This window comes from Panthera onca, chromosome B2, assembly GCF_046562875.1.
Source record: "Panthera onca isolate mPanOnc1 chromosome B2, mPanOnc1 haplotype 2, whole genome shotgun sequence".
Taxonomy (NCBI): Eukaryota; Metazoa; Chordata; class Mammalia; order Carnivora; family Felidae; genus Panthera; species Panthera onca.
This window is the reverse complement of record NC_138343.1, coordinates 34516553-34528679: the sequence shown is the minus strand read 5'-3', so window position 1 is coordinate 34528679 and position 12127 is coordinate 34516553. Positions and strand designations below refer to the sequence as shown.

The 12127-nt window shown below is 41.5% G+C and overlaps 1 protein-coding gene across 4 annotated transcripts in view; it reads right to left on the bottom strand.

Annotated features, from left to right (window-relative positions):
* Window positions 1-12127, bottom strand: part of MAPK14 (mitogen-activated protein kinase 14) — a 75125-nt gene that overhangs the window by 8366 nt on the left and 54632 nt on the right. The window contains exons 9-11 of one of the 4 annotated variants that reach the window (XR_013555605.2): window positions 4636-4715; window positions 3658-3798; window positions 1507-1601 (exon numbers count right to left, since the gene is read on the bottom strand). Coding sequence is in view for 3 of the 4 variants with exons in the window: in XM_078446855.2 (XP_078302981.1) it covers window positions 1419-1601; window positions 4636-4715 (263 nt within the window). In the remaining variant the exon portion in view is untranslated. Of the gene's footprint in view, window positions 1-537; window positions 1602-3657; window positions 3799-4635; window positions 4716-12127 lie in introns of those variants that run through there. The other 3 variants (XM_078446855.2, XM_060615322.3, XM_060615321.3) reach the window with 3 other exon arrangements.

The window sequence follows — 12127 nt, the reverse complement described above, 5'->3', positions numbered from 1 at the left end:
AGATTAAGTAGTAAGAACTGGTCAAGAAGACACCTTATCCTGTATCAGTGTTCATATTTATTCCATATTATTTACATATTTTCTTTTAAATACAGTACTTATTAGTGTTGGATATTTTATTGATTTTTTGTATTTTAAAGGAAGAATACTCTTTTGCTCATTATAAAAAATTGACGAATAGCCCATCCTAATGGTCCTCAGTTAAATACACTTCCAGCCTAAAGCCATCAGATGGTAACATACCCTAACTAGGAACACACAACAGTCTCTTACGCACTAAATTCATAAAACCCAAATATAGAAGTAATATCATTTTCTATTTACAAGCCTGTAAATTATATTCTCAATCCATAGGATTGGATGACATTTTATCCCAAATGTCAACATCTTGCAACAGCACACAGGCAGTCATCAGTAGCCTTCAAGGCACATGCAAAAGCACTCAGTGACATTAAAAACTGTGTTGATTATACAGTGGCAATAAAATGAAATGTGGCCTTCTGAATTGGATATCCCTATACAGTCTGTTTGTTCTCACCTCATGGCTTGGCATCCTGTTAATGAGATAAGCAGGGGGGGTCCCCGTCAGACGCATAATCTGCTGAAGCTGGTTAATATCTTAGATGCCTAGTCAAGGGCATTGTTAAACATACAGTGCAAAAAAATAACTTTCAACTCAAGTTTTTAAGAAGGCCAAAAAAGCCACCCCAAAACAAAGGAAAAACCCACCCACTCATTCCCCCCACCCCCCACCCCAGGCCAGAGCCCAAGGCTGTATGTTAAGGCACACTTCTATGAATGGCATGAGAGTTATTAGGCATGCAGCCAGTGACTGGCCATGCAGATAAGAAAAATTGCTTTTCTTTCATTTTAGCATCATCTTTAACATGAAATATTTTAGGCTCCCTGGAAAGAGACTGCCCTGTGATCCAGGATGCCAGCCAGAGAACTGTTTTCAACAGGATGGCCCAAACCTGTTTGCTTGGGGATGGGGGGCGGGGGGGGGGGGGGCGGGGGGGAGGTAAATGGAGAGGATTCAGAAAATTTTGATTTGGCTCTGGACAAAATAAAACTTTCAATATATCCATTCAAGGAAGAGGTTAAATTTTTGTGGCACAGGTTCTGGTGACTCTCCAAGGCACCACCCCTCCAAACGTAAGACATGGCCAGGTGTGTGAGCTGATAAGCAATGCCAAGTTTCAAAGACATTAGTCGTGGTACATTTATAACATGCCACAAACACACAGTTTGTGTGTTATCACAAACACACAAACACACAGGAAGAAACAGGAGACACGGGGGAAAGTTAGAAGCCAACGGCAAGGACGGAACAGAAGTCACAGGCCACTGATGGTGTTCTAGCAAGCCTCAGTGATTTCCTCCACAAGTCTCTAACAGGTGGACAGGCTGACTCCACTTCATAAACAGCCGGGAGGGAGCCTACAAAACAGTCTGCCGGGACCGAACCATGAGGTCTTCTGTAGGTACGCGCGCGTATGTAAGCGGCACTCCAAGCTTTCCTCTTCGTGCTGTCCCATCAGCTTTAACACAATTCCCCCGCCTCCAAAGTGCTGTAAGAACTGCCAGTTTATCATGTGTTCCTATTAAAGGAGAAGTGATGGGATTTGGAAAATCAACACAATTCAATAAAAATGGTCTTGTATTCCCTTTCTTCTTAAACCTTTCGTTCCCCGCTGCGGCTGGCGTGGCATCTTCAGTGAGCACCCTGGTCAAGTAATTACACTTCCTTGGGGCTCCCTTCAGTAAGTTTTCACCTTAACTCATCCTCAGAGCTCCAATGCCCTAGGGGTCGGATGATGTGTGTAAGGCTGGCCATCAGGAGAGGGCTGGGGCCACACGCTCCACCCCGCCTGTCACATTCTGTTTCACACCGGCCCAAAGACAGGCCAGCAGATTCAAAAGGTGGCATGAAGTCGTTTTAACTTTCTCTCAACAAAGTTTAGATTTACCTTTAAGCAAGTTACATAACGAACGTTACTTTGCATGCCAAGAAATGTAACCACAGGGGGCCCGCTAAGTAAACCCCCCCCCGCCCCCCCGCAGTAGTGGAACACCAGTTGGGTTTTAAAATCTTAAAATTCTGCCACCTCTCTTGTCTTTCTTGTGAACAATACTTGGCCTGTGCATTTTCTGTCTTTGTTTCCTTTAGTCAAATAGGTTCTTATACCCCCTTCCTGTCAGGAGGTTAGGAAGAATAGATTTCTAGAGAAAAATGTGAGTCAGTGAAAGGGCTTTTGCTTTTTTAGTATGATTTTTTTTTTTTTGTTCTTTCACTGATTACTATAGGTGTTGGGTCACTAACCAAAAAACTCTCCTCAGCCATCCACCATGACCCATTTTATCCCCTTTTCTCCCAGCACATCCCAACTTGTTCTCAATCAGCCCACCCGTTATTGCATTTTCTTACAATGTCTTCTTATTTATTGATTGAATTTCTACATCAGTGATGGCATCACTACCTCACTATTCTTCACGAGTGATGAAAATAGCTATTGGCTTTCTTTTTTTATTACATTCCTTCACTAATGAATTTTTCTTTTTATTTCTAATACCTTTACACAGGTTTCCTCACCTGGCTTTGTTATTTACACAGCATGTATCCTACACATCATGTGCTTTTAAATAAACTGGTACTTGGGGAGTATCACTGACATCAAATTAATCTTGTTTACCCTTTTGAAAGTTTAAAACCCCTTTTATCTACTCGCCATAACCATGTAGGAAAAAAAAAACACAAAACTTTCTTATTCCTGTACTCGATACAATATTATTTGAGTGCGTTCTATATTCTGGTACTCCATTTTGTTATGCCCAACTCTAGAGCTATTTAAATGTATAATATATCCTATTTCACCGAAGATAAAGGTGATCTCATTATTAGTTTGGGCACTTGATGTTGTTTCTTTCTTAACAATAAATGATGGATTAATAATAGGTAAATACTGTATCACCCATGCTTTTTCTTTCAGAAACTCTTATGACTAACAGCACACACCTATAAGGCAGATGGTTGGGGTGGGAGACACGACTAAGCAGGAGCTGCTAACAGCCTTTCCCAGACAGGGAATGAATTTACTATCTTAGTCTCCTTAGCACTATCAGTAAACAAAGTGAACTTCCTCCCAACCCCGCTCCCTTGCCCCCGTGTTTTCTCTATTACCGGTTTTTCTCAGCAAATGCATTTAAAACAATAAAGCACCATCCTCACTACGCAGCATCCCGTATCTTCTTTGATTCATTCTATCCAGCTTCTGCACTTCATAAAGCAAAAGAAAACACTCCTTTGGGTTAACACTGTGGTCAGTAACTCTGACAATGACTTTCAAAATAGTGTGCAATCGCATGAGATTCAAGTTTAGAGATCATGTTATCAGAACATCTGATATCTATGCTCAGCTCTGCCAAGTGACTCAGTGCATGACTCAGGCAAGTCACAGCTTTTCTGTGCTTTTCCTTCTTCTTCTTAAATAAATAAATGAAACAAAATAATAGAGCCAGCACAGTCTCTTACATCCCTCAGAATAGAAATTGATAAATACACTGGACTTTGTGCTCTTTTAAAGGAATGTACCGGAAACATACCAGATGACAATATTCTTTATTTTGTAAGGGAGACGATGAACCATTCAAACTCACCTGCTCAAGCCTGCCTCCAGCTACCCAGCAGTCCTTCCAATTGGGCAAAGGGACCCCGTTAGTCAGAATGCTGGGACGAGAATTCGGGAAGGCACGACTGGAGCTTGGCTCCACAGCTCTTTTTCCCTTTTAGTCAACTGCCTGGCGGCAGACAGAGGAGAAAAGGGAGAAAGGCTGAGCTTTCATGATCTCTCTCTTATCTCTGGCCCCAGAAAATGACCAACAGCAGGAAATCGGAGCCAAAGCAAGCCAGAGTCACATTCCCACGGCTTCTCTCTAAACCCCTGCTTAGAGGCAGGAAAGCATTAGCTCTAAAGCTTTTTCTCAGGTTATTTGACTTGTAATTACAAAGGCAGGCTGTGGGAGGAAGGATTTACAAGCCAACTCCAGTGGATGTGAGGTACTAGGACTGGTCTGGAGACAGGGTGGAGAGATGGCCCTGCTGAGAATAGACAACTTATACAAGATGCAGAGTTGTCGATTCTAAAACAATAAAAAGCAGGAACTTCTGGAAAAGGGCAGTAGCGTGCACCCAATGCACACTTCATCCTTGTGGTGATGAAGCTAGACTAGTACATGGTGAAGCTCATGCTCTGAGAGCAAGCACTAACCAGAATATAAAAAGAGCTCAGGTATATGTGACACTGCCGAGGAAAATGATGTCAGGGCTTGGTAACAGAGACCAATTTTCCATTGATCTCTTGGAATGAGTTAGAATCTCAAATCATTTACTGGGACACGACTGCTCAATACCAGCTCTCATGATCTACGTATGTACTCCAATAGAGAACGAAACACATGCACGTGAGCAAATGTGTACACACACACACACACATACACACACACTTATACTTCATCCTGGAAGTCAGCACAAAAGGGCACACGTGCTTACAAACATACCCAGGTCAAAGTACAGATTGAGGGAAGCGGCAGAGGCTCCCAACAGGGCAGATAATTACAATCAAAGCATCAACTCACAGACTCTGAGGAGATTTTCTTCAAAAGATCAGCCCCTGGGGTTCCAACGAGTCTTAAAATGAGCTTCAACTGATCAATATCTAATGGTGGACTATAAAGGAAAATGTTGGGACAAAATAAAAATAAAAAACACAAACGACAACAAAACAAACAAACAAAATACCCCAATAACAGAAAGTGAAAACCCCCAGCCAAGCCAAAATGGTGAATTAACCTAGATCAGGGCTTCCATGGATGGTCACTTCAAGTAGAACATGTTCCTCCTGTGCGAAGACTCAAAATACTACCACTCACACCCCCAATTTATATTCATTCTGGGCATCTGTCAACATTACCCATCAGTAAAGCGAAGTGACTTTAGCTGGGTCAAAGACAGCAGGTGACAGCACAAAAGCTTCACTCAGTCCACACCTAACCTCTTTACCTTCCACCAAAGCGTGAGAAGCCAGTTGAGCAGAAAGCACTGGTAAGCAGAGTGCTACACGAACAGAAAGAGCAGCAGAGCATAGAAGCTAGGGCTGGCCAAGCTCCCCTGGGAATACTCCCCCGAAAGGCTTGACCCAAGGAGCTTGTAATAGGACAGGAGCCTGCCACTACCCCAGGGCCTAACACCACTTGAGCGTGCCCTCTGGGAAACCTGTCCCTCTGCAATGGCTAGAGCAGGCAGAGAGGAGCTGTGAGTGATAGTCGGCCAGCAGAGGGCCCCACTCCCCCACTGCATCCGCGTGTTCTTCAGGAGCGCCATCATGAAGCAGAACAGGAGAGTTTTCCATCTCACAAGCGCAGTGACAAACCTCACACATCCCAGAGGCTCTACACAATAGGCTACAACGTCCAAACCCTTATTCGGGTAGCCAACTATTCCGCGTATGTGCATATATTAACCAGAAGACAGAAACTGTTCGTTTGTTCTTATTGCCTTTAGTCTTGCCCAAAAAGGAAGTTAAAAGGGGAGAGAAAAAAGTTATATAAAGTAAGCTTTTAATATTCTCTATGAAAGTGTGAGAGTTTATCCACGTCTCTACTGACATTCGGGGAAAAGGAGGGGAGGATGACTGTCTTCTGGTGCCTATCACACATCCTGTCAGGTTGTTGGCATATTAGATCCTTCTCAACCTCAGGTCTCACTTCCTCAGAGAGGACTCCCCCCACACTCTAAATAAGAAAGCCCCTTCTTCCTTGTATTCTCTACCCCAGCACAATGCTTGCAAACATCAATCTATAATTACTTCGTTTGCTTTCTGTCACCTCTGCTGATCTGTATGTAGCTCCATGAGGGCACGGGCCACCCTGACTGCCGCCTATCCCCCGTGCTTAGCCTGCTATCTGCTACATGGTGGGCACTCGAAATATCTGAGGAGATCTTCTCCTCAGGAAGCAGGAAGGAAAGGAGGATGGAAGAAATATTTCTGTTTATGATTACACATATAAAGGTAATACGGTGTAACTTAAAATAATGGCTTCTGCAAACCACAGTTGCCTAAGTTACAGGAATTACTGACGCAATATCACTGGCATCTTGCCCTGTTCTTCCCCGTCCCCACCCCCACCCCCAGCTAAGAAATTGGCTTAAATGGAAGAACATTCTAGACAGGAGTCAGCAAACCCCAGCCTGCTGCCTGTTTTGAAAATAAAGTTTTATTGGAACACAGCCATGCCCATTCGTTTATGTACTGTCTGTAACTGCTTTCACCCTACACAGCAGAATTGAGTAGTTACAACAGAAACCAGATGGTCCCCAAACCCTAAAATATTTACTATCTGGCTCTTTTAAGAAAAGGTTTGCCAAACCTCAGCCTAGACCCAAACGATTTGTGTTCTGTAGAAAACAAGGTTAAATTAGAAACAAGTCCACTCACAGAAATCATTTCTAAATTAAATATAGTAGAGAACTTTGTCATCTGCAAATGGCAAAAATCAATGTGTTCTGGAGGTTAAAATTTCAATACTGACTCTTAGTTCAAAGTGCTGACAAGAAAAAAAAAACTAAAGCGTGCAATAATGCGGACAGAGAGGGGAGGATGGACGAATATGGTCTTGCTTTAAAACAATCAAATTAAGGGGCGCCTGGGTGGTTCAAGTCGGTTGAGCATCCGATTTCCACTCAGGTCATGGTCTCACGGCTTGTGAGTTCGAGCCCCGTGTTGGGCTCTGTGCTGACAGCTCAGAGCCTGGAGCCTGCTTTAGATTCTGTGTCCCTCTCTTGTGCTGCTCCTCCCCCACTCATGCCCTGTCTCTCTCTCTCTCAAGAATGAATAGAAAAACATTAAAAAATAAATAAAATAATAAAATTAGCTATATGACAACAGAATTTAGTACAGGATCCCCTCTGCCCATTTTAATTGATTCAGTTTACAAGTATTAAGTCCCTTCACACTCTCCAGGAACAAATTTAACTGGGTAGCTCTCCCACAACACAAAGCATATCATATATGAAAACCAACTAGACTGCTTCAACTCTTAAACAGGTAGTTTTACAATATATGCATCAAAATTAATCTCGGGAAATAAAACTGTTGAGATTGGTACTCTTGTTTAAGAGACTTCTGACTACTGAAATGAGAGTCAAGTTTTACACTCCCTTCAGGGAAGCCAGAAGACTCTGGGCTGAGTTTCTTAACTGCCCTACCTTCACCTCATCATACCTGAAGAGTGTGGCACTCCCACTAGTCACAGAGGCTCACGACAGCAATGAGCTGGGGGCCCCGTGTCTCTGCCAGTATAAAACAATCACACGTCTGAAGAATAAAGCCCGAATTCCTAGCCCCTCATGGCCCTCCCTGACTTGGCATCAAGCTTCTTTTCTGACTGCCTCAGACGGTTTGCTTCAACGCACACCAAATATTCTAGGCAATTCTAAGCTTCCACCTTCTTATTTATGCAAGTCATATGCAGGAATATCCTCCGTTCTCACCTCCTATCAAGTCTTTTCTTATTTATTCTACAAAGTCCTACTCAAACAAGAACTGTGCTGTGAAGTCTTCCTGGATATCTTAAGTTCGAATTACTTTACTTCTTCTCAATAACTTATTTGTACCTCTATTATAGCATTTTTATCACTCTGTCTTATTTTATAATGAGAGAGTAGACATTTGTTCTGGTAACTCCTATAACTCACTTTCCACTGAGTATGATCACTCTGGTTTGGGGGACAGGTACTATCTTATCCCCAGCACCTTCCACAGTGTAGTTTGATAAATATTGGTTGGCTTAAAAAGACTAGTTATAATATGCTTTCTAACTCAGCTCCAGCCCTCTACCTTGCCCTAAAAAACCTATAATGATCATACTCGATGGAAAGTCTAAATACAAAAAGTAGTCCAGAAAAGTTGCTTCACTTAATATCAGGCCTAACAAAGCCCTCAAACCTTCCAACTGAAGTGTCTACACCATAAAGAGTACGCAAGTATAATGCCATGAGTGTGTAAGGGCTATGAGCAAAGAGAGTTGCTACAGCATGATAGCCAATACTTGGGAGATTAGTAAGCACACAATGCAAAACAAGAATCTGCTTAGTAGCTAAAAGCACTTGTAAGAGGGAAGTCAAAGCATGCAGACCTCAGAAGAAATCACCATAGGTTCTCCAAGAGCTGGCAAATCCATTGAAATACAGGTCAGTCTTCCAATAGTACCAGCTACTGTAAGGCCACTACAATTTGTCCAGGCAGTTAAGGCCAGAAGGTGCTTCAAGCAGCTACATAAGCAGAGCAAAGCAAAATGTATCACATAATGACAATTAGTTATCTCCACAACAAGCCATCCTTCATAATTGGTTTAACCCTCTTTTTCCCCCCTAGATAGAAGAAATTTTTCCTGTTAGGTAAACATGTGTTTCAGTTATAATGATCAAATTGTCAAAATTCAAATCATAGATGTCTTGGTCCTTTCTAAAACAACCACTGAGGCCCAAGATTACTCTTTAGGTTCTCTGTAACAAAAGTAATAGGTAGAATGAATAGATGAGGAAATCAACCTAAGGTTAATGGGGTAATCAGAAGGAAAATAAAAAAACCAATATTCTATTCACCTCTAAGTGTTCTAGACAAAGCCAGAACATTAATGTCTGGAGGGTGGAAAACCTTCCTATGACAGACAGGATGGACTAGAAGAAGACTTAGGCCTACTTTCTTCTCTTCTTGGTTGTCAAAATAGTCATTTTCACTGTCACGCACACTAAAATTCTTAAGGTACTTTAGGTTTGTGGACACACGTGAAAATTCCAATCTTTTCTGGGAAAATATAATGTCAAGTTGGAGAAGAAAAGGCAAATAATGTAGTAAAATTTTTTTTCTTCTTCAGCATTTATTAGGACCTTGCTTTCAGTGTCTAAAGTGAAACTTTTTTTTTTTTTTTAAGAGAGAGAGAGAGAGAGCGAGCACGTGATTTGGGGAGAAGGGAGAGGACGAGAGAGATAGAATCTTAACCAGGTTCCATGCTCAGCACAGAGCCGACACAGGGGCTCGATCCCACAACGCTGGGATCATGATCTGAGCCAAAATCGAGTCAGATGCTCAACCAACTAAGCTACCCAGGCACCCCATGAAACTGCTTTAAAATGAGAGAGAATAGGGGCACCTGGCTGGCTCAGTCAGTGGAGCATGCCGCCCTTGATCTTGGGCTTGTGAGTTTCAGCCCCATGCTGGGGGTAGAGATTATTTATTATTTTTTAATTAAAAAAAATAGTAAAAAGAGAGAATATTTGAAACTAGTGACTGCAAGTGAGGGGTAGACGTGACAGCAAGGGGTACATCAGAAATTTTTTACTGGCGTGTTTTAGCCCATAATCTGGGAGCTGTGAACACAGGTGTTCATTATGTTATTCTTTGTTTTTTTTGTATTTCATAAAATCTTTGAAAAAAAAATCAAAAGAAATAAATAAAGTAGAATTAAGGAGCAAATTTAATACACTAAGGAAATTCATATGGAGTAAGGCAGCAGCTAATGGCAAGTAGATTATAACTCAACAGCCCCATTAGCCTCTGGTTAATATCTTAAAGGTACCCCTTCTATTAAGATGAAAGAAGGAGGGGCACCTGGGTGGCTCAGTCAGTTAAGCATTCGACTTCAACTCAGGTCATGATCTCACGGTTTGTGGGTTCGAGCCCTGCACCAGGCTCTGTGCTGACAGTGTGGAGCCTGGAGCCTGCTTCAGATTCTGTGTCTCCCTCTCTCTCTGCCCCTCCCCTGCTTACACTCTGTTTCTCTCTCTCAAAAATAAAACCACATTAAAAAAAATTTTTTTAATGAAAGAAGGAAAAAAAGTTTTACACATGAAGGAAATTCATTTGATTACTTAGGAAAGGAAAATGACAGCAAACAAACACTGTGGTCTCCAGAAGAGGAAACAGTATTTGATGTGTAACAGGGCTCTGAAACTCATTTTCTCTCTTCCTTACACTACAGACTATTAAGTATTGGTAATACCATTTTCTAACTGGCCACTCTTCTCAAAACCAATGGCATTTGAAATAGGCTAGCACTATGCCTGAAGGGACATTCTGTATCCTCACTATCTTCTAATGTGAAGTTCACCAGCTGTGTCCACCTGATATACCTAGTTGACTGGACTTCTAAGGCAAGGCTTCATTCTTTAAAACAATAATCCTGTTTTTGAGCTAGATGGAAAAAGTGTTCTACAAAGTCATAAATGAGAATAGCTCCAAACCTAACAATATATACTTAGTTTTAAGACAAAAATTAGTATTTCTTACACCTTTAGGGGAACTCCAAGGATTATTAACAACCAGTATTAAAAGCATCTCTCAAGGAGGAGACTCATCACAAAAAATGAGAAAAAGGTAGAATACGAAGAAGACTTATAGAGATCTAAAACTGCGTTGTCCAATGCAATACCAGTAATCACATGAGATTAACTAAATTTCAATGTAATCTAAATAAAATCTAGTAAGATTTGAAATTCAGATTGAAGACTCATAAAACTATGAATCCAAAGGAACTTCTCTGAAGTGATACTTCCTTGACATGATAAAGAGCATTTATGAAAAATACACGGTTAAAATCATAGTCACCGGAGAAAGGCTGAAAAACTTCCCTCTAAGATAAGAACAAAACAAGGATGCTCACTTCACCACTGCTATTCAACATTATACTGGAAATCCTAGCCAGAGCAACTGGAAAGGAAGAATTGAAACCATCTCTATTTGCAGATGATAGGATCCTGTAGATAGAAAAACCAAAGAATCCGCAAGAAACCTACTAGAGCTAATGAACAAGTTGAGTAAAGACGCAGTGCACAAAGTCAACAAGAATCAGTTTTGTTTCTTCACACCAATAATAAACAACCTGAAAAAGAAATTAAGAAAGCAATTCCATTTCCAACAGCATCTAAAAGAATAAAACACCTAGGAATGAATTTAGCCATGAAGGTGAAAGATTTGTCCAATGAAAATGATAAATCGTTGCTGAAAGACATTAAGAACTGAAAAATGGAAAGACATCTCGTGTTCATGGATAGGAAGACTTAATATTGTTAAGATGTCAGGGGCGCCTGGGTGGCGCAGTCGGTTAAGCGTCCGACTTCAGCCAGGTCACGATCTCGCGGTCTGTGAGTTCGAGCCCCGCGTCAGGCTCTGGGCTGATGGCTCGGAGCCTGGAGCCTGTTTCCGATTCTGTGTCTACCTCTCTCTCTGCCCCTCCCCTGTTCATGCTCTGTCTCTCTCTGTCCCAAAAATAATAAATAAAAAACGTTGAAAAAAAAAAATTAAAAAAAAAAAAAAAAAAAAAAGATGTCAATATTATCCAAAGTGATCTAAAAATTCAATGCAATTGCTATCAAAATTCCAACAGCCTTCCAGGGTACCTAGGTGGCCCAGTTAAGCATCCAGCTCTGTTTTTTTATATTTTACTTATTTTTGAGAGAGAGAGAGAGAGACAGACAGACAGACAGGGAGCGAGCAGGGGAGGGGCAGAAAGAGGGAGACACAGAATCTGAAGCAGGCTCTAGGATCTGAGCTCCAAGCACACAGATATTCCTCCACAGAAGATATACAAATGGCCAATAAACACAGGAAAAGATGTTCAACATTACTGGTCATTAGGGAAATACAAATTAAAATCACAAACAGATCATGACTTAAGCCGAAGTCAGATGCTTAACCGATGCTACCCAGGTGCCTCATCCGACCTTGATTTTGGCTCAGGTCATATCACAGTTTGTAGGACTGATGGAGCCTGGTGCCTGGCTCTGTGCTGACAGCCTGGAGCCTGCTTGGGATTCTCTCTCTCCCTCTCTCGGTCCCTCCCCTGCTTGTGCATGTGCACACACTTTCTCTCAAAATAAATACATAAACATTAAAAATACATATTAAAAAAAATTCCAACAGCCTTTCCTGCAGAAATGGGAAAGCCCATCTTCAAATTCATATAGGATTACAAAAGAGCCTGAAAAGCCAAAAAAACAAAAAACAAACAAAAACCCCCAGCCATTTAACAGTGAGAACAAAGTTGAAGGACTCATACTTCCTGAATTCAA